Raw genomic sequence first — 23,251 nt, forward strand, 5'->3', positions numbered from 1 at the left:
TGTGCTGCTCCCCCTCACTCTAGTTTTCCCAGATATTTTCAACTGTTGGCTCCTGCGTCCTAAATACGAGCCTGTCTAGCGAGCTCCGATGTCTGTTCTCTGAATCAGACCCCGCCGGCCGCCTGGTCCTAGAGCTGGGGGTTCTCACGCCCCAGAAGGACCCACTGTCTTCCCTCTGTGTTCTCTGTGATTTCTCCCTCCTGCTCCTTAAACACAGGCACCGAAAGTGTCCATAATACCTAGATAAGAGAGTGACAAGACCCCCGAGATATCACGTGGCACAGGCCTGACTCAGTCTCCAAGACGGAGCACCCCAGTCCCCACGTCTGCCACACGAGAACTTCCTAGGGGATTTTCTTGTGTCTGACTGAAATTTATTTTATGGTAAACTCTTCTTTTAAAAGATAGTTTTATAAATAAATAAGCAAATATAAAAGACAGTTTTCTGTGAAGTTCTAGGCAAGGTACATACCCTTGCCTAAATTTTCTCCCCGTGTTTCGTGATACAAGTACATTCAAAAAACCATCTGACGTATTACTAAGGGGAAGACCACGTAGGATGCTTTGCAGCATCACAGGAGCTGGGACACGACTGCACCAGTTAAGTGTGTCAAACTGCAAAACACTCCAGTGTCCGTTTCTGTGTTCGGTCCCTCCAGCATCCGCGTTTAAAAACTTCTGCCTCGCTGTGGTCAGGGAACCTGACATACCGTCGTGTGTCTACAGAGGGGGGAGGGCACCAGAATGATCTCCGAGCGCGCCGGGACGGAGAAGTCCCACGAGCCCCACAGCCGTGTAAGCACACGCTTGCTGGCCTCCGTCCGGCCCCGCACACCAGCCCCACACTCTGGTCCTGACCGGACGCTCGCCCCTCCTCAGGCGAACGCTGCCCCACGCCTATCTCTCTCTCCTTGGCCTGCACCTTACTTTTGTCCTGAGCTACTGGGATATAATTGACATTTAACATTGCTCAAGTGTAAGGGATACCTCCCAGTCCTGGGACATGGCCAGCGCAGCTGGGTTAGTTAACACATCTGTCCCCTCGTGCAATTACTCTTTTTCTGGGCCAAAACCAGGCATTACTGGTCCCTGGTCCCTGCTGTAGCGCTGCTCCCACAGCTCCTGCTCCTGGAGGTCTGTTCCCGCACATACAGGTTTATAGCCTCCGCAGGAAGGAAGGCTTACTTCAGTGCTCGATTCTTAGGACAAAATCTAAGTTCCTTATTTCCAAAACATTCCTTCTTTCCTTAAAGAAACCATGTGAGCAGCATGGAAATTACCAGATGCCTTTCATCGTAGCGAACTTCCCAAACGGCCCCTCGCTGAAACTCTTAAACAGTTTAAATCACCCCTGACTGTCCCCTGCACGTCGCCGCGGCACTGTCGCTCCGGGAGGCGTGGACACCGGAGTCTACGTGGAGAACGTGGTGAGACCCGAAGTCACGCGGCGCCCTGCACACTGCGCGGGTTCGCATCCCATGACCGGCGGACGCTTCCCGCGAGGCCCGTCACAGCCCAGTGGGGAGAGCCCACCGCCCCTCGCTGGAGCCCAGGCCTCACCTTACAAACAAGCCGGACTTCACACTCGTCGGTAACATCCCAGTGCAGGTACTCCGCGAAGTGAGGGCCTGAGGGGGAAACGGAGAGAGATGGTTCCTTGAAGGGAAAGAAAAGGAAATTGCGCACCCGCGTCCGTGCGTGCTTTCCGCATCTCTGAGAGCGCTTTCGGCAGAGCAGCTGCGCTAGGGACGGGACGGGATGGGGCCGCGTCCGCACGCGCCTGTCCTTCCCGCGGTAAGTCCCGAGCTCCGGCCCGCAGGAAGCTACAGCGCAGACAGCAGCCGTCCCCAGGGCGCGCCGGGTCCCAGCCCCCCGACACCGGCTCGGGCGGAGCGTGCTGGCGGCGCCGCGGGGTCCGCACACTCGTGACAGGTCCTGGGAGGCCTGAAGCCCCTGCTCGGACTCCGGACGGTGCCCCAGTTGCAGAGGTGACCCTGGAAAGCCACGTCCCTGTGGGATGGCCAGACCCCAGGAGATGGGAGTGTGCGTGTGGACGAGGGCGACGGCGAGGAGAGGAGCCGACCGACCGGGGGGTGCCTGGGGCGCGGCGGGAGTGAAATGCGCGTCCCGGGAAGGGCAGACGCAGCGAGCCCGCAGTCGTGACCGTCGGTCCCGTGCTGCTCGCCCCAGTCCCTCGCACCAAGAGGAAATGGTCTGCGGCCACCTCCGTCTCAGCGGCCAACAGAGACGACTCGGCGAGCCGGTCAGCCCCTCGGCCACCCTGACCATGCCCTTGACTCAGGAACAGGAAATACAAACACTAATCTGCAGGTTCTGGGGCTTTCAAAGGTAGAAGCAAGACAAAACCTCGGATGAAAATAAATGTAAAGTGCAAAGAACAGAAAAACACCCAAGTTTCCACGGACGGGAAACGCCTGACTTCGTGATCGTCTGTAACAGCGTTTGCAGCCCATGGGCATCGCGCCGAATCTGCCGTAAACGCACTTGGAAACGCCCAGTCTGCTCGGCTCCTGGGACAAGCCCAGACCTACCTTGCTTCCTGAGGAACTCCTTCCTTTGAAATTCAGCCTCGTCTAGGACAGCCTTGAACGCTGAAGTGGATATTGAAAGGAAAAGAAATGAGAAATGTTTGAGTCCGTGTGGTCTGAGCAGCTCGTGGACTTCCTCCCACAGGCGCACAGACGCACGCGGGCGGGCGTACCGTCTCCGATGAGAACCAGAGAAGACTGGTTCTTGGCTTTTCCGTCATGGATCTGCACGGTGTAGGTGCCTTCATTCTCAATCGTGAATCGGTCCATGACCATCTCGATAATGCCAGTAGCTTTGTCGCACTTCATTCTGTGTTTCTGGAAGCAGTGGTGGAGGCAGGGAATTAATGCCCAGGAGACTCCTTCCCCCGGTTTTGTCTCTGACTTTGACCGTCGCATCTACCACTACGCCCAAGGGACTGTGACACACACAAAAACACAAAATGAGATTGTACCGTGGAAACGCTCGGTGACCCATGCGTGAACCAAGGGACGCGTGTGCCCCCCCCCCCCGGTGAGGCAGCCCGAGGGCTGTGCGGGAGCTGCCTCCTCCAGGAAGGCTCCAGCAGGGACAGCACACACCCGAGACCGGCAACCGGCACGAGGCAACTCGGGACATGACGAAAAGGCTGTGTGCTGTCAGGGACCCCTCACGGACCGTGAGACGGAGCTGGCCAGCAGCACCCCACCGTCAAGCACCATGCTGGCTGTGCTCTGAGGACTCAGAACCGTGGCTTCAAGGCCACCGCGTGGACCAGCGCCACGGAAGCCGGCTGTCAGGTGCACAGAGACTTTCTGGAAGAGCGTGTGTGTCCAGGCAAGTCCGGTGCCTCGCGCTCCCCTCACTCCTGAGGCCCAGCTTGACGCAGCATCTTTGCTCCCCTGCTCTGTTCCCTCCGGACTGGAACAGGGAGCACCCACTGGGAACGGCCCCGGGAGTCGGCAGGGGGCCCTTCCCGTCACATCCCTGCTGCTCACGCGTCGCCTTCCAGGGCAGACCACCGCCCCGTCCAAGTGTCCGCCCACCGCCTGCCACACATCCTGCCGGACGGCGAGCCTCCAGAACCCGGACCGTCCTCACCCTTCCCACCCAGCGCCTGTGTGCCCAGAACGCAGTGAGGACCACAGAGATGTGTGTGGGATTCTCACTGACGAGTTCATCTCGCCGTCCGGGGCACCCCACTGGCTGTGGTCCCGACAACCGCACCGTAACTAATTCCCTACCAACAGCCTCTAGTTGGGGACACGTCCCCGCACCACCGAGCCCATCCAAAGCTCAGCTTTCTCTCACACTCCGCTCTCTTGGTCGTGACAGGCTCACAGACACCAAATTGTTTTCTGGTTGGCGAATGGACAATGTCTTCTTCCAGCCTTGGGCCAGACAGTATCTGAAACGGAGCCAGGATTGCGGGGGCAGAAGAATCACATCCAAAGACTGAGTCATCTCAAAGGCAAGGAGTATGCAGGGTTCTTCTCTCTGGTGACGACTCGAAATGTCCCCGGTAACCCGTAGGACGCTCCCTGCAGACTCTCCGTCTCCCTGTGAGCCCTACAGGGGGTCCGGCAGGGTCTTCCCAAACTGAATCCTGGTCTCAGCCCGGCAAGGGGAGGCCCGGGGACCGGGATGCGCAGAACAAACACCAGTGATCTGTGGTCAGTGGCGAGGAAAGCAGGGCCACCCAGGGAAGCTCCATTGCCCTCAGGAGCCACACTCTGCCTAGAATGCTCCCGCTCCTAAGAACGCAGAATGTCTCCCTGCAGGTGATTTTACAGAAAATCTGTCAACAGAGGGAGGGAACAGTGCTGCTCTCTGCCAGATGCTGTGCTATTTCCACGGTGACCTTCTGTCTCTGAGCCCACATTCAAGTTCAGCTTTCCAAGTGCCACTGGCACAAGCGTTCAGATACAAGCAGAAGAGCCACGTGGCCCCGTCCATGTGTGAGTTCACATCCCCGAGCACCGGGCACCGCTTGCAATCTCTTCTGCCCAAGGAGGCTCCAGACGCCTCCTCCCGCGGCACACCTCTCTCCTCCCGCGGCTGGCCCCGTTTATCCCACTGCTCGTGCTCAGCACAGGCCACGGCCGGGCCGGCCTGGCCTCCTGTCTGCATCTCCAGACTCACCTCAGGCACCCCTACTCCGGAAACCTGCTCGCCACCTCAGCCCTCCCAGCACTGTCCCTGAGCCCGGATGGCCTTGCAGGACTATCGGAAGGCCCCTGTCGCCCGGTCGCCTGGTGCCCGTTCTGCAGCTCCGGGACGCAGGCCCACACGCCCCCAAGGGTCCCCACCTCCTGGCTGGCTCTGGGGGACAATCAGAAATGATCTGTAAAATGCACGCAGGGGAGAAGAGGGTGACCGTGTTCCCAACGATCAACCGTGACACTTCTGGTCCTGCCTGAGCCAATATGACGTTGAGGTTTTAAGAGGCGAGAACCCACCCCCTGGCCTTGTCTTCCAGCAGACACCACCTTCACAGTTAGACTTTCCACTGTGATTTCACATACGTGACACACACTCTACGGTCATACACTGTGTCTGCATGGGAAACAGAGCCCGGAGCTTGGTCTATGGGACGCGATGGAGAGACACAAATGCGCGCACACCAGCCTCAGCTCGCTTCCTGAGCGGGCGGTCACCGAGAAACGGTCCCGGTCGCAGGACGCGGCAGCGTGTGTCCTCCGCGCAGACGGGCGGCGGCGGGCGGCAGACAGGTGGGGACAGAAGGGAGACACCGCACGGACAGGTGCTTGCTGGCTCGAGACACCGCACGGACAGGTGCTTGCTGGCTCGCGGCTCACCCCGTCCTTCTGAGCGTTTGCTTCTGACCACGGAGAGCAAATGTCAAACCACTGAGACAAAGCGCTGTCTTACGGTCCAATCCACGAGCACCTCCAGCCCCTGCGGACAGGACCCCAGGAGCCGCCCCCACCGGGTCCGGAAGTAAGAACGTGGGACTCTGAGTCTTCATGATACAGTAGCTCCTCCGGTTTTCTCGGCTACGGCACTGCCGGGTCTGGGCAGGTTTGAGAAATTAATTAGGCTTCTTGCGATTGCTGTTATGCAGCAGGATAGAGTTCAATGATTTTATGGGCACCGTAAATACAGGCCTTGATGTGACTCACACAAAATAACATCAGTCTCCCCCCCGGAAAAGTCACCTGTGGATTGCTAATTAAGCCGGTGAAATAGTGCAGCCCCATCCCAACAGACCAGCCACGCAGCAAAGACGTCCGTGTTTAAAGCCAGCTCTTGCAGCAGGGAGGAACTGTCCATCAGAAGACCTTCTACAAATAAGCACAATTACACTAAATTCTTCTTCATCTCACAGCACGGCCTCTGCTCGAAGAGGGTTTCTCCAAGTCCTCGACCGTACAGCGCGCTCTCCCCGGGACAGAATGCGTGCCGCTGCTTCCCCGCAGCAGGAGGGAAACGCCTGCGTGTCCTCGACAGCCACGGCTGCCTGTTCCCGTTCACGGCCGTCGCCGTCTCTCGGGGTAAGACAACTCACACAATCTCTGTCCTTCCCGTCTGCCCGACACCTGCTCCTCCAACCAAGTAAATCTCACCAAACAGCCGCGGGGACAAAGCCTGGACCAGAGATGAGGGGTCCAGTTCAGCGACACAGTGAGTGGGCCCCTGTGTGGCCCGAGCGATGCCTGCGTGTCAAGCGTCCCGCGGACGTGTGGGCAGCGACAGGGACAAGGCAGGGCGCTGAGCAGGCTGACGACCCCATACACTGAACCCCGAGGGCCACGAGCAGAGGGGGTCAAGGCCCCTCGCTCTCCAGCCAACAGGAAAGGAAGGGCCCACGGAGCAGGTCTTCCCTCAGCTGCAAATGCCAGCAGCTGTGCCGGAATTCGTGGACGAGAAGTACCCAGAGGCGTACTTGGTATTCCACGGCCAGAAAGGGAATATTTACAATAATGGTAGGACTCCTCACACACAATGAAAAGCAGACCCAGGGCAAGAGTGCTTGTGTCGTAGCATTCTAGACATGGTGGGCGGTCCTGCCGCGCTCTGCCCAGATGAGCCACAAAAGAGAGCAGCCTAAAAGGTTAGGGAAGCGTAGGAGCAGATCTCCCCGTGGACGCCTTCCGTGGACGTGCTCGGTGAGCAGGACCCGCCCACAATAGGGTGAGAATGCACAACTTCGAAACCAGGGTCAAGAGTGAGCGGGCCCGTCCGTTAAGGATATCCCGTGCCCCCCACGTCACCTGAACCTTTTCATAGCACCAGGCTCAGCGTCTCTAAAACAAAGTGACCGTTGTTTGGTTCTGGCGGGCCCGGATTTCAGGGACTCTGATCTCTCGTCTAACCCAGACCAGTCTCTAAGCGTGGCAGGACTCAGCCGTCACACGTTCATCTCGCCAACCGGCTGTGCCCCAATTTCTGCAGCTCAAAGGGGGATGAGAACACACCCAGGACCCGACCCGGAGTCACTGACCTCCCGAGGCCCTCCCCCGCCTCCCAAACCCGGGAGTCCCATGTGCATGAGCTCACCTCGCTGTCAGAGACTTCACGGTCGTTAATAATAAACCGGTAGCTGGCGTCTGGTGACAAGTGCTCGGCCTGCAGCCAGAAGCGAACCTGGCCCTTATCAAAAATCTCATAAGCTAATTCTGATTTCAGAGGAATTGCTATGGGAAGAAGAGAAATAGGAAGTCAATAATGCACGAGTCGCTGTCGGAGAAGGGCTGCATGTTGGAGGAAACCATCGAGCCGGTTACTGAGGTTTCTGAGGATGTGAAACCCTGGAGGGTTGAACTGGATCATGAAAACCGGAAAACAAAAACAAGCCGCAGGTCAGCCTGCCGGTGCAGGTAAAGCCCCGTGGGCCGCGTGCTCACCCTCCCGGCTCACTCCACGGACTGCGGCACACGCTCGCCTGCGTGTAACTCCGTAACTGGAGACCCCACCTGACAACTTGCTGGGATTAGGATCAGTGACGCGAAACCCCAAAACTCTCTCTATGCAATAAAATTTCTGCAAGCTGTGCTATCCACTCGTGTTTGCTTCCAGCCAGCAGGTGACACGCGTGGAAGCTGCTCGCGTGAAAGGCAACGGTCGGTTCGCCGACGCGCTCCCCATGAGCTCTGCGCCACAACGAACAGGGCCCTCCCAGCTCGCCATCGGCCTGCAAGCAGGCGGGGTCCCGCGCTTACTTACTGGGGTTCTTGATTTCGTTGCTCAGTGCGATCAAACGTTCGAGCTCTAAAATTGAGAAAGATACGTGCATTGGTTTTCGACCCAGACATGCAGAAGTTCGTAAACAATCACAATCTAACCCCGAGCGGAGATCCGGTACCACCAAGGTTTCACTGCGTAAGAAAGGCTAAGGGGGAGTGAGACGGCAAACAGGGTTTAAACCACCTTCGAACGCTCTCTCCTGAGACCCTCGCCGTGTAACACCCCTGCCGTGAGGGGAGGGGTGGGGGCACGTGAGGCAGAGTTTGGGGACAGTGGGGCTGGGGGCGGGGGCAGGCTTTGCAGGGGGGACTTTCAAGACACCCATTTCCAGACCCTCAAATTCCACACAAACTCCTTCCTAATACCGAGAGTGTGCGGGGGTCTGTGATTGCCCTTCCCTTTGCAAGACATCCCTCAAAATGCTTTGCCCACCCAGGATTTCACTGTGCTGCGTTACTGCCACGAGTTAAAAATAAAAATAAAACGATAAAAATAAATGCTTCGCTCCGGAAAGAGGCCCACGACCAAGCCAAGAAAAACGGAAGGTTCCTCCCCCCTTCCTTCCTTCTTAACTGGAACTTAGAAAAGAGACGGCGGTCACGAAGGTGTGTGTGAACACGCTCACTTGGACCGAGAAATGAGGTCAGACTTTCCCTGACTGGGGGCTTGGCTTGGCTTCCCCGTTAGGTCTAACGGTGGGAACGTCCATAAGTCAAACGAGCGAAATCGGCAGCTCCAAGGTTTTCTCTAAAAGATTTTTTAAAGTCCACCTACGTTTTAAAACATGCTGGAGGTTTTCGTCCTTTGCAACTATTTAAAATTAGAGTGAAAACGTCACCTACAAACTTAAAACTGGTGCAGAGAAACAGAACTCTTTTCAGGATTATTTAAGGATATTTTGAGTTAAAACCAGAAGACCACTGAGTTAGGGTCAGAAATGGCAGCTTACAAGGCGTTTGGAGCAGATTCTGGACCTGCTCGGGCCTGTCTCTGGACACATGCATCCTGAGGACCCTGGGCAGCCGCGTCCACACCGACCCCCGGTCGCCCTCCTGCTGGGTCTCATGGAATCCGCACGAGCTTCCCCGTCTGCCCAGCGTCGGCTCCTGCCCTGCAGCGGCCTGAGCATCAGGACAGGGCCTCCTGGCGTTCGTCCCTGCCTCTCGTCCCTGCCCACGCCTAGTGACCCTCTGAGTCAGGTGTCCGCGGGATCACACTCTCACCTGCCCCCGCCCAACACACCAGCGGGGAACTTTGGGTCGTCCCACCAGGCGCCGGGCCTCCCAGAAGACCCTGTATTTTAACAGGGGACTCTCAGCCCCTAGACAGCTCTAGAGACCTGGAGAACGCCTGACATCTGACCGAGCTATCCCACACGACGGGGCTCCCTCTGCCTCACCGTGAGGCTGACCCTGACTGTGGGCCGGTCCGTCACAAGCACGGGACACAAATCACTACAGTCCCCAGCAGCACCAGCGTCTGCCGCGTGAGCCCCGCTCACTGGCCAGGGATGCAGGTGCGTGAGTCCGCCCGGACAGACCTGCCTGTCCCTGGGCCCCGGCTGTGTCCTGGCTCTTCTTTCTGCCGTCTCCTGCTTGCAAGGGAGCAAGAGATTTTGACTCTGCCGGCTCAATCTTAGTTCACGCACAGAAAACATGTGTTTTTTTCTCTCACCGTCCTGACTCTTCCGTGCTGGAAGGGAAGCAGCCCCCATCCGTGGTCTCACGAGAACCTCGCGGCCGTACTTACCCATCCGCTCCCCTCCGCTTGCCAAGCTACTGAAATGCAGCGCAAACCCACCTTGGGCTCTACGGGGGGCTCTAGAAGCCCCGTCCCCGGCCCGGTGACTTGGGTGCCGGACAGGGCACAAACGCCAGAGCGCTCCTTACACCTCTGAGGGCGCATTCGTCTCTGCGATCGCCCTGCGCCCCGGCCCCCCACGAACAGGCGCCCGTCTCCCAAGCACATCTTCTCCACGCTAGCGTCCGTGTCCCCTGCCGAGCCCCCGAGCCCGCACGCTCCGTCGCCGAGTCCCCGAGGTTACCTTCCTCGTCCAAGGAGAAACTGGAGGACACTCCGTCCGTGTCACTCACGGACACCGAGTAGGTGCCCAGGTCCCCTTTGTCCGGGTTTTTAAAGTACAGCTTCGAACTAGAAGGAAGAACCGCGGGGCAGGTTACGTGTCAGTCAGCGGCCCCGGTGGCCCCCGGGCCGGCCGCGAGGGGACTTACTGGTCTCCCACTGTCTCGACCCGGAACTTCTGGTCATCCACCAGCTCCTCGTAGGCTTTGCACCACGTGAACTGGGACGCGTCCGTCATCTCCGGGCAGTCGAAGCTCAGGTAGATGTTGCCTTCCTCGTCCACGCCGGCACTAATCTCCTTCGTGCCTGCGGAGAGGGCAGGGAGCGCCGTGTCACAGGCACGCGGCCTCCGTCTGGAGGCGACGGCCTGGTCCCCACCGAGCCATCGGCTTCCCCTGCACGGTCCCCTGGACCTGAGTGGGACCCGCGGGAGGGCAGATGCTCCCGGAGCAGGTGGCGGCCGGAGTGGACAGGGTTTTAAGTCGTCATGTCTCCGTCTGTTCCCGTCTCTGCATCCAGTCCCGCCGTAGAGGACATGTCGGCCATAAAGACCCTCCTTCTCCCCGATATCTGACCCCTGGCCACTGGGAGGGCCCCGGGCACCCCCGATATCACGGCACGTGGCCTCCTCCCCTGGGGGGACGGTAGGGGACCTGCTTGTCCCTTCTGACCAGGTGGAGGCCGGCCCCACACGGACCCGTCAGAATCTGTCCCTGAGGAAGCAGAGGCTGGGGAGGACCGTCGGCCTGGGCAGGCACAGATGCTGTCGGTTACGACGGAGGCAGAAGCGCAGAGCGCCAGCGGCAGAGGACGTGAGGTCAGTCCCCAGAGAGGAGCAATGCAGGAGACAACAGGGTCTCAGGGTTCGCGGACCCACCACTCCGTCCCCACGTACCCCGTGAGCTGACCTCACCCTTGGAAGCACTTTCCGCTGACGTCCCTTCCGTGGGCCTTCGCCACCTGCCCCCAGGTTCCCCGTCAAAATCCAGCAGTCACGAGAGACACCATCATCATCTCCGCATGCAGCCTCACTGCTCCAAATGTGGACCCCACCGACTGTGCGAATGGCCTCAGGGGCCGCAGCGTGGCTCGGGGTGCCGGGGCCGTGCAGGGCCGGAGGGCAGCCTGTCCTGTCTGCCGCTCGACACCGTGGACAAGACGGCAGGAGCCAGCTCCCTGCGTCGCGCACACAGACACGCGTACCCATCGCCCACGCCTGGCGGCCCTCAGCCCCCCGCCGTCCTCAGCAGCCACACGGTCGCGTCTCACCCGGTCGGGCCTCCACGAGCACCGGCTCAGACACGTCCGACGGCCTCCCCACCCCGCTGGCGTTCACAGCCCGGACCCTGAAGACATAGGTCTTGCCCTGGTGCAGGTCACAGGCCTGAAAAAGACGGAGCGCCTGTCACACACTAATCGATAAGGGAAAACGACTTCCAGTCTTCACCTTTTACCAAGCACACGCCCCTTTTCGGAAAGAGGGAAGAGCTCGGCACAGTGAGCTGGGAAAGCGGAAGGCGAGACAGACACACTCATTCACAGTCCGACTTGGCAAGAAGAAACAGACTCTCTTCCATGTCGAGAGAGGCTTCCTGTCTCCTCCGCCATCTCAAAGCAGAATTAAAATCCTATACCCCGCCGGCCGCCGAGCGTTCCTAGTCAGCATAACGCTATGGGAGGAAGCATTACTTCAAATGTGATTTGTAACCGGGCCAGAGTTCCCATTGCTCGGACACAGCAGAATTAAGTTGTTCTGTCCTTGCATGTGTGTAGCTTCTGTGAACCGCGATCTGTGCTGATACGTAACATACACATCAGCTATTCCCTCGGTCATTGATTGGGCCAGATCTCTGGAAGCTGATCAGTTCACTCGGTGTGGATCAGAAGCTGATCTGGTCTCGCGGGGTTGGACGGCTGCCCAGAGGATGGAGCCGTGCACACGACTCAGGTGTGGGCTTCCGGTCAGCTGCCGCCGTCTACACCACACCACAGAGCTCACAAGCAAGCGGGCAAAGCCTCTGCAGGAGGGCGGCGGGGACAAAGAGCCAGGACGGGTGGCTGGCCCACCCGAGGATGGGAGTCACAACTGCCCCAGTGAGGGGTCGGCTGTCGACGCTAAGAACAGAACCACTAGGAGGACAGGAGAGAGGAACGTGCACACGCCCTCCTCTCCGACGTCCTACAGCTGCGCGTGCATGTGTGTCTATGCGCGCGACTTCTACAAGCCGTCACGAAGGACACGGGTACAACACAGGCCTGACCACAGACACACAGCGGCCATCGCCCCCGCGGGGACCGTCCACAGCGCCACAAAGGACGGTTTGAGCTGCTTGAGCAGCTGGCCTGGCGGCGTCGAGCCCGTCCAGAAGGGACCAGAGACCCCGTCCCGGGAGGGTGGGGGACACGGGAGGGAACAGCGTCACCTTCAGATAACGGTTGGCGGTGGCTGCCTGGTTCACGGTGCTCCACTCCCCAGCGTCCTCTTCTTTATAGTCCACGAAGTAGCCCGTGATGGGGCCGCTGCCGGAGTACACGGGGGGCTTCCACAGCAGGACCAGGGACGTGTCTCGGACCTCACAGAACGTCAGATCATAGGCAGGACCTGAAAAGGCAGACGTAGTCGGCCGTGTGTGCATGCACCAACCCCGGGCATCGGCCGCCGCGGGACACATGACTTCATCGGCTCCCAGAGCCCAGGACTCTACGTATCACATCGGCCTTCCTTACGCACGTCCCGGAGAACGTGTGGAGCACGGAGAGGGGACAGTCGGGCCGGCGTCTGGGGACCGCGGCACCTTGGAGTCACTGTGAGTCCCTGTCCGCGCTCAGGACTGGCAGGTGCGGCTCACATAGAGAGCGGGTGCACAGACCAGGGACACGCGTGGCACCCGCACCCCCGCCTGACACACGCCTGCTCCTCGAGCCCAGGCACATCACCGGCTCAGACCCTGGAGCCTTCCACGGGGGCAGCGCGGACTCCCGGGTCCAGTGGCCTCGGCGGCAAAGGGAAAATGCACAGGGGCTGCGCCTGAACTGCATCAACCACATCAGGGGTTGCTAAGCCCTTTGGGGGAGCCCCAGAAAGTCTCCGGAAGTCGGGAGAGCGCTCCGTCCACTGGCGGTTCTAAGGGGCCCAAATTTGTTCTGTTACACAAGGACACTCCGAAGGAAGGGAGGGAGAAGACACTACTCTCTGCCCACAGAATAGCTTCGACTTCAGTTTTGCTCGAAACAGGAGCATTTTATCCATCCCGTTTAGGTTGCTGGCAGACAGGAGGTAACCAGTGAAGACCCAGGTTCTGAGAATTGATGAAAACAGACTTAAAACGTGAAGTCCTAATGCAAGCAGATCAGCAACTATCCTACGTTTTTGAACTAGAGGGCCCAGGTCCCCCCGGGTCGGGAGGATGGGGCCTCTCACACTGGAACCGCAGGGTCACACTGTGTCGTCTCACGGCCAGCACCGGCTCCTCCTGCCCGGGTCCGCCTTCCCTGTCCCCTCACGCAACCCGACTGACCACCCCATGCTCGTCACCGCTCAGCCTCTGCCGGGGGACAGGGCCACCTTGTCCGCAGCTGCGCCCCGTGCCCGGCACAGGGCGGGACGCCCTACCATGCGCAGACAGAACGCCCACTAGTTCTGGGGCTCGTGACATCATGACACGGAGGGCATCTCCATGGTCCGGGGTGGGGCTTCTCACCAGGCTCGGGCATGGTCCAGGCTTCACACTTGAAGAGCTCACTGGGGTCCGACGGCTGCCCGATCCCGGCCAGGTTGACGGCGGCGATTTTGAACTCATAGAGTGAGCCTTCTGTCAAGCCCTCCACCTGGGGAGATGCATTTAAATTAACACAGGAAGTGAAAAAACCACGTCACTGTCTGCCTGTTGGAGGAGGACCAACTGCTAGAATGAACTGTGAGGGTGGGGGCTGGGCCAGTAAACTGGACGGTGCCGTCCCAGAGGGCTGTGAATGCAGCCGCCATGCTGTGGTCGCTTAGGGAACCTGACCACCTTGTTTCATTCCTCCCGTCACCGCGCCTACGAGGATGGCACAATGACGCCCTCAGCAGCCCCTCTGAGGCTCACGGAGAGGAAAGCCACAGAGCGTGTGTGGAGTAGCAGGCGTGGGGGCCTGCCCTTAAGCCCATATCCCTTCTGCAGAACCCCCGGCTGGAGCCTGAAGCCAGACTAGCCTAGCTGCGTGATGCCCTACAACCCGTCACCGACCCCCAGCACAGACCGGCGGCCCTCAGGTCGCGCCTGCGGCCACATGAGGGTCTGTGCCCCCAAAAGTACAGGGAAAGCCTTGACCAGAGCCCTCAGCCCTGCCCCACTGCATCCAGGTGACATCGCCTCCTGGAAAAACAGAGCCTCGAGAGCAAGTGTTTGAAGTCAAGCATTCCATTCCTTGCAGGACGGAGCTCACATCCCGGCAGCCCCCGGCATTCTGGAACAAGAAGGCGCTTCTCTCGGGAGTCAGGGCCCTCATCCAGCACAGCTCAGCACGGCGGTGGGGCTGACCGTGCACCCATATCGGTCATGTTGCACGCGCACACGCACCAACACATGCTCATACAGTCACACACACGTGCATACAGGCTCCCACGCACATGTGCACACGCATGTACACAGACTCACGCGTGTATGTGCGTGCGCGTGCACACACACACAGAATCTCTCACACGTGCACAAACAGGCACACGCATGCATGCGTACAGACTCCCACACGTGTGTGCGTGCACATGCACCAACGTGCGCACACACGCACGCACACGCACTCACACACACGTGCCTGTGACCTAAACCACACAACGGAGCAGCGGAAGGCTCAGGGAGGTGGAGAGAAAGCCCGTGGCTGGGGAGGGTTTGCCCCTGGATTTGATCCCTGATATTCCTACTCTAAGTCGATGTTCCTTCTCTCTCTGCCTGGGCAGAACGTGTGCTTGGGCAAGTGACTCGCTCAGAGGCTGTGCACACAAGCCTCTCTGAGCAGAGCCGTGAGGAACAAGCCTGGGCAAGCGTGTTCGGACGGAACACCAGCTAAGCACGGACGCACCAGCCCTGTACAACCACGCGGTGACGGGCTGGGGCCTGGGGCTGCTCCCAGCAGGGACACGACCCCCCACACCACCCGCTTCCTTGCCTCTCCACCTCTCCTGCGTCTCAGAAGAAAATGCTTCCTCGGTCCAATTCTAGACCTTCTCCCACGAGGCTGTGAAGTTTTCTGAACCTGCTTGTGTGTCTGTGTCACATTATTTAACGCCCTTGAACTCTGAGTCACGATTGAAGGACTCTGCCCAGAATGGGAAACCACCCAGCAAAAACCAGTGGGCCCATAAGAACCAACCGTTAAGATCCTCTCTGTGACGGGCGAAGAGTTGACCTCGTGCCAGTTCTTATGGTGAGCCTCGCGCTTGTCTATGTAGTAGCCGAGGATGGGTGCGCCCCCGCTGAATTTGGGCACCTTCCAGCCAAGGGTCATGGAGTGGCCATCACAGTTCAGAAGCGTGACCCCATAAGGGTGCGAAGGGACAGCTGCAAAGACACACAGCAGGAAGGTCACCCCACCCCCACCCTGCCCTCCCTGGGGCCGCTCCTGCTCTGCGGAGGGGCCCCCAAACCTCAACCATCCCTGCATGTTCTCATCTGTTCCTTTAAAGACGGTAACTCGGTCCTCTCTATTCACTGCGATTCCTAAATACCTCCCCCAGGAAATCACACACACACACACACACACACACACACACACACACACACATCTTCCAATATGTCAATAACACAGGGGCGATCCATTATTCAAATCTGGCCTGGGTGGTTGAAACAAGAGATTTCCCCTCTCCTCTAGGGAAAACCTCCAGGAGGAGCTTTCTTGTGACATCCATGAAGAATTACAGCCGTGCCCCATGACCAGAGACGCTGCACGTTACTGCCCTGCGGTCTTAATTTCCCACATCAGATCGGTTCCGGTGAGTATGAATTCACATGAGTTTGTTTGGAAACGGATCATCTTCTCCAAGGGCCTGAGGGAGGGTGTGCCTCTGTTCCCCGAGCCCTGGCCCCAGCTCCAGGTGACCTGCGTCTGGTCATTCTCTGTTACCCAAGAGACAGGTGACCGGGGAAATACCTGTTCCCACCACAGAATAAAACTGCAGACAACTGCTTTGTCATAAGTAGGAATGATAACATTTGGAAGTCCCTCCTGGGTAAAACGGACAGATCAGAATAATGTCCCTCAAACAAAAGAATGATTTTGTGCTATACTGACCACCTAAGTAGTATCAGGTTGAGCACTGCTTGGTTGTTCCCTAACATGACTTTATGTGTTGTTAGGAGAGAAAGTTGAACTTCTGAAAATGTGATAATAATTTAATCAGAGACAAAAGTAAATAAAGAGCAAAACCTTTCTCTCAGGAATGAAAGGCTATCAGTATGACTCAAAAGAAGTAGCATGTGACATTCATGCCCCAAATGTCCCAGGGCACGTGTTTGCCGTGTAGCCCATTTTGTATGAAATCACCAGGGTGACAATCACAACACTCGTGGCCCCAGGGCCCACCTCTGAAATTAAGTCCCAAATTGTTTTTATTTGACCAAAATCAATTCTAACGATAACCATTTATGAACAAAGCCACAAAGTTCACATCAACATTTGGAATTCTCTGGGATGATAAAAGCTCCTTGAACTAAGACCAGCTGGAAAGGCCACTGATGTTTTTCTAGGTTAGCAGTGACTTCGAAAGAGATGTTCATCCCAACAGCACGCATGTCAAGGTGGGCACACACGTGCAGAGACATGGGACCTGCCATGAAGCCATGTGTCCCCAGTGTGTGCCCTGCTGGCGTTTCACCTCTCCTCCCTCAGCCCCGTGTTTCCAGGACATGCGGCCGGCGGATGAGGACCCTCCCGGGACAGCATGTTATTGCCACCGTGAGCATTTATTCCCGTAGAGCTTACGAAGGCCCTCGGTTACTCACTGAGGGGAGCCTGGACCTTGATGACATCGGACTCCTGCGAGTTCTCGCTTGTGCCGACAGCGTTGACGGCCTTCACCCGGAATATGTACTGCTCGCCGGTCGTCAGGCCGTGCACCACAAACCTGAACAAAACACCCGTCAGGGGCATGACCACGCACCTCAGCCTTTCCCCTTCTCCTTCAGCAGAGTAAAAATTATGGGAATACTACAAAATTTTTTTTCACTGGGACTAAAAGGAACTTGAGTAGTTTGAGTTCTTTATATATGTATGCTATATATCCACTTCCCATTTCAATTCTAGTTAATGGATGCAAATCAACACCCAGGGTCAGCAAGGAAGGCCATGATGCCTGGTTACACCAGGGACAGGAGCAGCACAGGTCTGAGGGTGCAGAAAGCAACACCCACGGATACTCTCTATGGGTCACTGTCTCTGTGAGACAGTCGCCCCAGCTGCAGAATGGGACCACAGAACCCACCTCCCAGCATCACTACAAGCATCAAGTGGAACCCGTACAGGAGGAGCTCAGCAGAGGCCAGCACCCCATCCACATGAGAAAGTCTGCTCCCCTCTTAGAGCCTGCAGACCTTTAGTGACCATTTACAAAACTTCATCTGGAGAATGCTGCTTTTAGGTTTTTGTCCTGAGATCTCTTTCTGAGTCTGCTGCCTGTGGATTTGAAATATCTAACCATACTGTTCTCAGTGACGTCTCTCCCTTCCTAGCCATGGCTTTTCCCAAGTTTCGTTTGTTTGTTTTTAAGTAAATTAAAAAGGGAAAGATGGCTGAGCCATTGGCAATAACCCATCCACAGTGGAGAATCTGATTGCTGCCTCTACGTACCTGAGAAGCATACCCTGGAGAGCACCTACTAAAGTCAGACGTCCTGCACATTCAGACTCCTGCAGGAGTGGGGGGTAAACGCATGCCGGTGGCAAGGATGCTCCTCTCCGCCCAGCACGAGCTGACGTCCCCCACCACTGCCCCGCATAAGAGAGGGGACAGTCCCCCGCTTTGTCTCCATCAGTGGCTGGAGCAGACGACTCTCATTCATGCAAAGCCATTTTAAAAAGTTCAAAAACTCAATATGGAAAAATAAAACACCTCAGGAGTCCTGGCTGCTGTTTTAACTTTCCTGTTGGAAGGTAAGCCTTAACTGCTAATAACTCCAGAAGGACCAAGGTTCTAGAGTTCTCTCATCAACACGCTAACCATTTCAGCCCCGTGCTCTCTACCCACTCATTGGCTTTCAAGTCCTGGCCCCTCACGAGCGGGAAAGAAAACAGACACCCGTGGAGGAGCTTCACGGTCGCGTCTGCCGGCGTTCGCGCTACTCTGAGGGCCGCATGGCTCCCAGCTGGAGTGCGGCCCTTCCCATACAGTGGGTCTGGGGCCCCCGCACCTGTTGTAGCCAATGGGCTTGTGATTGCACGGCTCCCACACATTGGACCCCACCACACAGCAGTCCACGTAATAGCCCAGCAGGTCCTCCTCGTGCTTTGGCCTGTCCCACTGCACCACAACCGACGTCTTTGTGTTCCGCGATGCCAGCACCCGGCCCGGGGCAGAAGGGACCGCTGTACAGAGGAGGTAGAGTGAAGAACAGTGTCTCAGTTCCAGAAGCTGTACCCAACAGCCTCAAGCCCTTTGTCCACAGGGAAGGGCTCCCCAACATTGGACGAGGAGGGACGAGCAGCAGAAGTGGGCAGGGGCCTGCCACCCGGGGCACCCAGGAGTTGCTGGACTGTCCTCTGTGTCTTCCCAAGTCCCACCTGACTCACATGGAAAGAAAGGACAATCACTCGGTGTCCTGTACCCGCCCCCAGAATCATTAAATAGCACCTTCTTGTGACACATATGTTTTAGCTAACAGGATAGTGACAACTTTAAGAAAATAAGACATACTTCCATCAGACTGGCCGGAATCTGTAAGGGGATTTAAAACCCACTCGTGATCTGACCCTGGATGTTCTCCACGGGGCGATTCCAAATTTCTGTAATTCCCTCCAGCATCTCCAGGGCGGGAAATTCAAGCCACATGGACAAGCAACTCCAGTGTGTTCAAGGTTCTCCAAAAAGTGGCCAATGCCTAAAAATATTTCTAACCCATTTGTTAGTTCCATAAAAATAAGATGGAACTTTGGAGAAATGCTGAGTAGCCATCAACACAGCAGAGAGACATCCATCCCTTGTCAACTGAGACCTCAAGGCATTTTGGCTCATATGCAACATTAGCTGTCTTTTTCAACACAACAGAAGGGCATCTGGTGTCCCTTACTCAGGGCCTGTCCCAAGCCTTGGCCGCTTACCAGCACGGCCGTACTCACCAATCACATCCTGAGCCTGGATGGGCACGGTGATCTCCGACGGGTCGCTCAGGCCATGCTTATTGGCTGACAAAACCCGGAACACATACTGCTTCCCATCAGCGAGGTCAAACACGGCGTACCGAGGGGACCTGACGGCCGTCTGCGCGTTGACCCTCTGCCAGGTCCCACTCCCAACCACGGACTGCAAAGGGACACAGGATTTACAAGAGGAAGCTAGAGCTCCCCAAAGGTGTGCCGAAGGCATGTTCTGCTCTAGCTGGCCAAATTAATCTCCAGGGATGTCCGGGCAGTGAAGCCCATCCCCGGCCATCAATAACTCTTCTCTGAATTTTATGAAAAAGGAAACCAGTTGGAAAAGCAGATGAAAAATTACCCAAAGCTGGAAACACCAGTAAAAATTTTACGTGACAACAAATAAACTAAAAAAACTTAGGGGAATTAATCCATAGGTTGCAGTTTTAGTAAAGTAGAATGAACTATAAGGGATTAAGGATAATTTGGGGTATTAATAAAATCCCATCATACTCAGCTGGTCTCATTTCAATTTAAAATTTTCACTATTTTAGGGGCACCTGGGTGGCCCCATCAGTTAAGCCTCTGACCCTCAATTTCAGCTCAGGTCATGATCTCGGGGCTTGTGTCAGGCTCTGTGCTGGGTGTGGAGATGCTGGAGATATTCCCCTCCCCCAGCGCTTCTCCCACTGAAATAAATGAATAGTTGTTTTGAAATACTAATAAATACATAGAATAAAGTGTTCACTATTTTGCAGCTATCGTTGTAGTATTCAGGTAACAGCAATCTGTATAACGGGCTGTACTAGCACAGGACACGTCATGATTCCTTCCTGTGCTTGAAGACGCAGTCGCTGGGGTTAGCTGGAAAAGGTCCCACCAGATGAGGGCAAGTACAGCATGAAGCTAAAGGTCACCCAGGAGAGAAACTGTACCTATGACATATCACGTATATAAAAGACGATAGAGAAAAAGACCACAAGTATGTGTATCCCGGGTTGTGAAGGGGAGGGGTGTGGCGGGGCGGGCTCACTGGGCGATGGACACTGGGATGGCTCAGGACCCACAGACCTGCCCTCTGAAACCAGTAATACATTCCATGTTAACTAACTGGACTTAAATCTTACAAAAGTCCTGTGTGTGCAAGCAAGTTTCAGTAGCCACGCAAGGAAAAAAGTCGCTTTTGAGTGTCCGGAAAAAATGTGTGATGACCACTGCAAACCACGGAAGTATGGGTGATTCTCGTTTTATTCCCCAAAGGTCTCTGCACCTTTGCTGCAGCGTTAATTTTCCTCATCCGGGTTGCATCACTGATAATTACTGGAAAAGCCTCCGTGCCATGTTTCGCTCCCCTCTTCCCCGCGGGACCTAACCCCTCCGTGAGGGACCCTGAGCAGTGACAGCAGGTGCCCGCGGCCCCGGGGACTGCCGCCAGGACTGGGAAGTCGCCCCAAACGACCCCGCTTCTCCAAGTCAGGGCCGCGCTTGCAGCGTTCTGCTGTTGCAGCAGAAGCGAGCCAGGCTCTCGGAGCTGACCCAGGACGTCCCGAGCTCTCCGTCGGGGGGACACGCCGCTGGGCCCATCGGGGAAGGGGAGCCTCATGCGGAGGGTGGCGGACGGGGAGGCAGCGGGGGACTATCAGGGGCTTCCTGTCGGGCTTCCAGCAGCCCCAGCGAGGCGCGGGGGGCACAGTGGGGTCAGGAGCTGCTGATGAGACGCGCAGGCGGGAGGACGGGGCGCAGGTCCGGGCCGGCGGGGACCCACGCGGGGACACCTCCAACCGCAGGTGCGACGCACCGCCGACCCGGCCGCAAGCAGAACTCTCCGGGCGATGACCCCCGGCCTCGGCTGGCAGACAGCAGGCGGGGAGGCGTCCGGGAGCCCCGCGGGGACACAGAACGTCCAGCGACCCCGCACGGGGCCTTACGGGGCGGGACTCACAGCGGGGGCTGCCGGGCGGACCACCGGCTCCGGGATGCGCCAGGACTTCCAGGGCGTCCACGCTGCGCGGCAGGTCCCACCCGCTCACCCCGGCCCCGCGCGAAGCGGAGATGGAGGGAAGCTCCTGGGCTCCTTCTGGGCCCTGGGAGGAGCTACGGCACCCAAAGAGCGCCCTGGACGGGCTGCGGTGGACGGACCCGGGAGCGGACTGTGGCACAGCGAGACGCGGCCGAACCGGCCGGCACCGGCCCCCCCACTCCGCGGCTCCGCTCCGGGCTCGCCTGGGCTCGCCCGCGGCTCGCTGCCTGCTGGGACCGCCGAGCACCCCGGGGCCGCGCCCGCCGCTTCCCCTCCTCCAGCCGCACGCGTGGTCCGTGACTCCCCACGGCGGGCAGCCCGTGGCCGAGCCGAGCCGGAGGAGCCCCAGCGGGTCTGCAGGGAGGACGGGGTCCCGGGCCTGGAGCAACAGGACGGACTGAAGCAGCGGGGCCCGAGCGCGCAGTGCGGACGTCACTGTGCTCTCGCTGCCTGGGCGTGTGCACGCGCGTGTGTGCCTGTGCGTGTGTGCCTGTGCCTGTGTGCACGCGCGTGTGTGTCTGTGCGTGTGTGCACGCGCGTGTGTGCCTCTATCCAGGGGTCCGGCTAGTCCTCAAACCACCCATGCGATGGCCGCAGCCTCCGGAGCGAAGCCTGTGCAGCACCGCCACCACGTGGCCACATGGCTTATTACAGCCATCTGCCCTGCTCCCCGGGTCTCACGGGGTCCTCCAAATCTGCGAGCTAGAACGTGTCCGCAGGAAAGAACTTAGCGAGCCCCGTTCTGGTAGGGGCGCCAGAGCCGGAGACATGAAGTGACCCACTTGTTCCCACGAAGGCTGCAAAGCCAGGACCCGGACCTTATCCGCCGATGCTCATATGCAGGGCCGGGGCTCACCGTGCCCTCAGGTCCCCAGTAAGGAACAGCGGTCGAGTCTGCGGTGACTGACCTCACGGTTGCTCCTCTCTAAAACCCACGGAGTAGCACAGCGTGAAATCCCCCAGAGAGCTGCTGTATCAGGACACGCGACCACAGAATACCTTCTCGATGAAATACATCAGCGGCTCCTTGCCACGGGGAGCAGGTGGGTCCCAGCTGAGGACGACATATGTTCTGCTGATTTCTGAGGCATGCACGTTGGTGGGAGGCCCTGGGATCTGAACATCGCCTGCAGGAGAGACAAACTCGGTTAGCACTGGATGAAGCCCAGGTCACCCCATTCGCTGGGGCCCGTCGTGGGAGCGTCGCCCCTTGGGTGTGCTTCCAGGCGCTAGGGACAGGCACGGCCGAGCTGTCCTTTGCCTCACTTCTATTTTGGGATCTAGAGCCAACTGTTGTTCCCAGCCAAGTAGAACGCACTGATGACGATCACCTCATTACTTTTGTTGCTAACATGAGCCAGTCCATTTAAAAAAATAATAATAATCTGATCCAAAAATCTTCCAGAGTTTCAGCTGGAAGGGGAGGAAGAAGGTTCACCCAGAAAAACAGGGCATTTGACCAGGACTGGAGCTCTTGCTGAGCTGGGACTCTGTGCAGAGAAGGTTCGAGCGGTCTGTGTCCTGCATTTCAGAGCCTTGTGGAATGAGATAATCCTTCCTCCGCCGGCCTCTCCGGTTACGCTCCTCATACGCCCTCCCAGCGTTGCAACCGTGGGTCAGCCTCCAGAGCACACGTTTCTCCCTCCCTAGGTGGATCTGTGCCACGTTCCCAAGCACAGTAACCTACACCTATACGTTTGAAATTCTGGAGTGACAACCATCAGCCCTTTGCAAATAACTAGGAGGGAACATGTGCAAGCAGAGGGGTCTGCTCTACTTGTCTCATGGTGCACATCGTGTTTTAATATGACTTAAGGGGTCAGGGCGTCACGTTTGGAGAGGAGAACTTTTCCTACGAGGTGGAGGTTTTCCAGACCCACAGTCCCTGTCATTGCAATACAAAATATTACGAGCTTCCAATTAGATTAGCACATGATTAAAAAGGTTTGAACGTCCCTAGGACATCTCAGCCCTTCTCAATATCCAGCTGCTCCCTGAGGACTGTGCCGCGGGCACAGCATTGAACAAGCCCATGGAGACAACACAAACAAGCCTGGTTTTATTTCCCAGGAGTCCCGTTACAGAGCATAAC

General features: G+C 57.5%; 1 protein-coding gene across 1 annotated transcript in view; it reads right to left on the reverse strand.

The window, feature by feature from the left end:
- Nucleotides 1–23,251, reverse strand: part of MYOM2 (myomesin 2) — a 73,113-nt gene that overhangs the window by 19,895 nt on the left and 29,967 nt on the right. Inside the window, exons 14-28 of the mRNA XM_059156156.1 lie at nt 22,159–22,286; nt 19,125–19,308; nt 18,200–18,374; nt 16,797–16,918; nt 15,169–15,356; nt 13,521–13,647; nt 12,243–12,421; nt 11,089–11,203; nt 9,969–10,125; nt 9,782–9,888; nt 7,717–7,761; nt 7,051–7,187; nt 2,723–2,867; nt 2,553–2,612; nt 1,561–1,628 (exon numbers count right to left, since the gene is read on the reverse strand). Of these exons, the coding sequence (XP_059012139.1) occupies nt 1,561–1,628; nt 2,553–2,612; nt 2,723–2,867; nt 7,051–7,187; nt 7,717–7,761; nt 9,782–9,888; nt 9,969–10,125; nt 11,089–11,203; nt 12,243–12,421; nt 13,521–13,647; nt 15,169–15,356; nt 16,797–16,918; nt 18,200–18,374; nt 19,125–19,308; nt 22,159–22,286 (1,937 nt within the window). The remainder of the gene's footprint in view (nt 1–1,560; nt 1,629–2,552; nt 2,613–2,722; nt 2,868–7,050; nt 7,188–7,716; nt 7,762–9,781; nt 9,889–9,968; nt 10,126–11,088; nt 11,204–12,242; nt 12,422–13,520; nt 13,648–15,168; nt 15,357–16,796; nt 16,919–18,199; nt 18,375–19,124; nt 19,309–22,158; nt 22,287–23,251) is intronic.

The sequence above is a fragment of the Mustela lutreola genome, chromosome 18 (assembly GCF_030435805.1).
Source record: "Mustela lutreola isolate mMusLut2 chromosome 18, mMusLut2.pri, whole genome shotgun sequence".
NCBI classification, from domain to species: Eukaryota; Metazoa; Chordata; class Mammalia; order Carnivora; family Mustelidae; genus Mustela; species Mustela lutreola.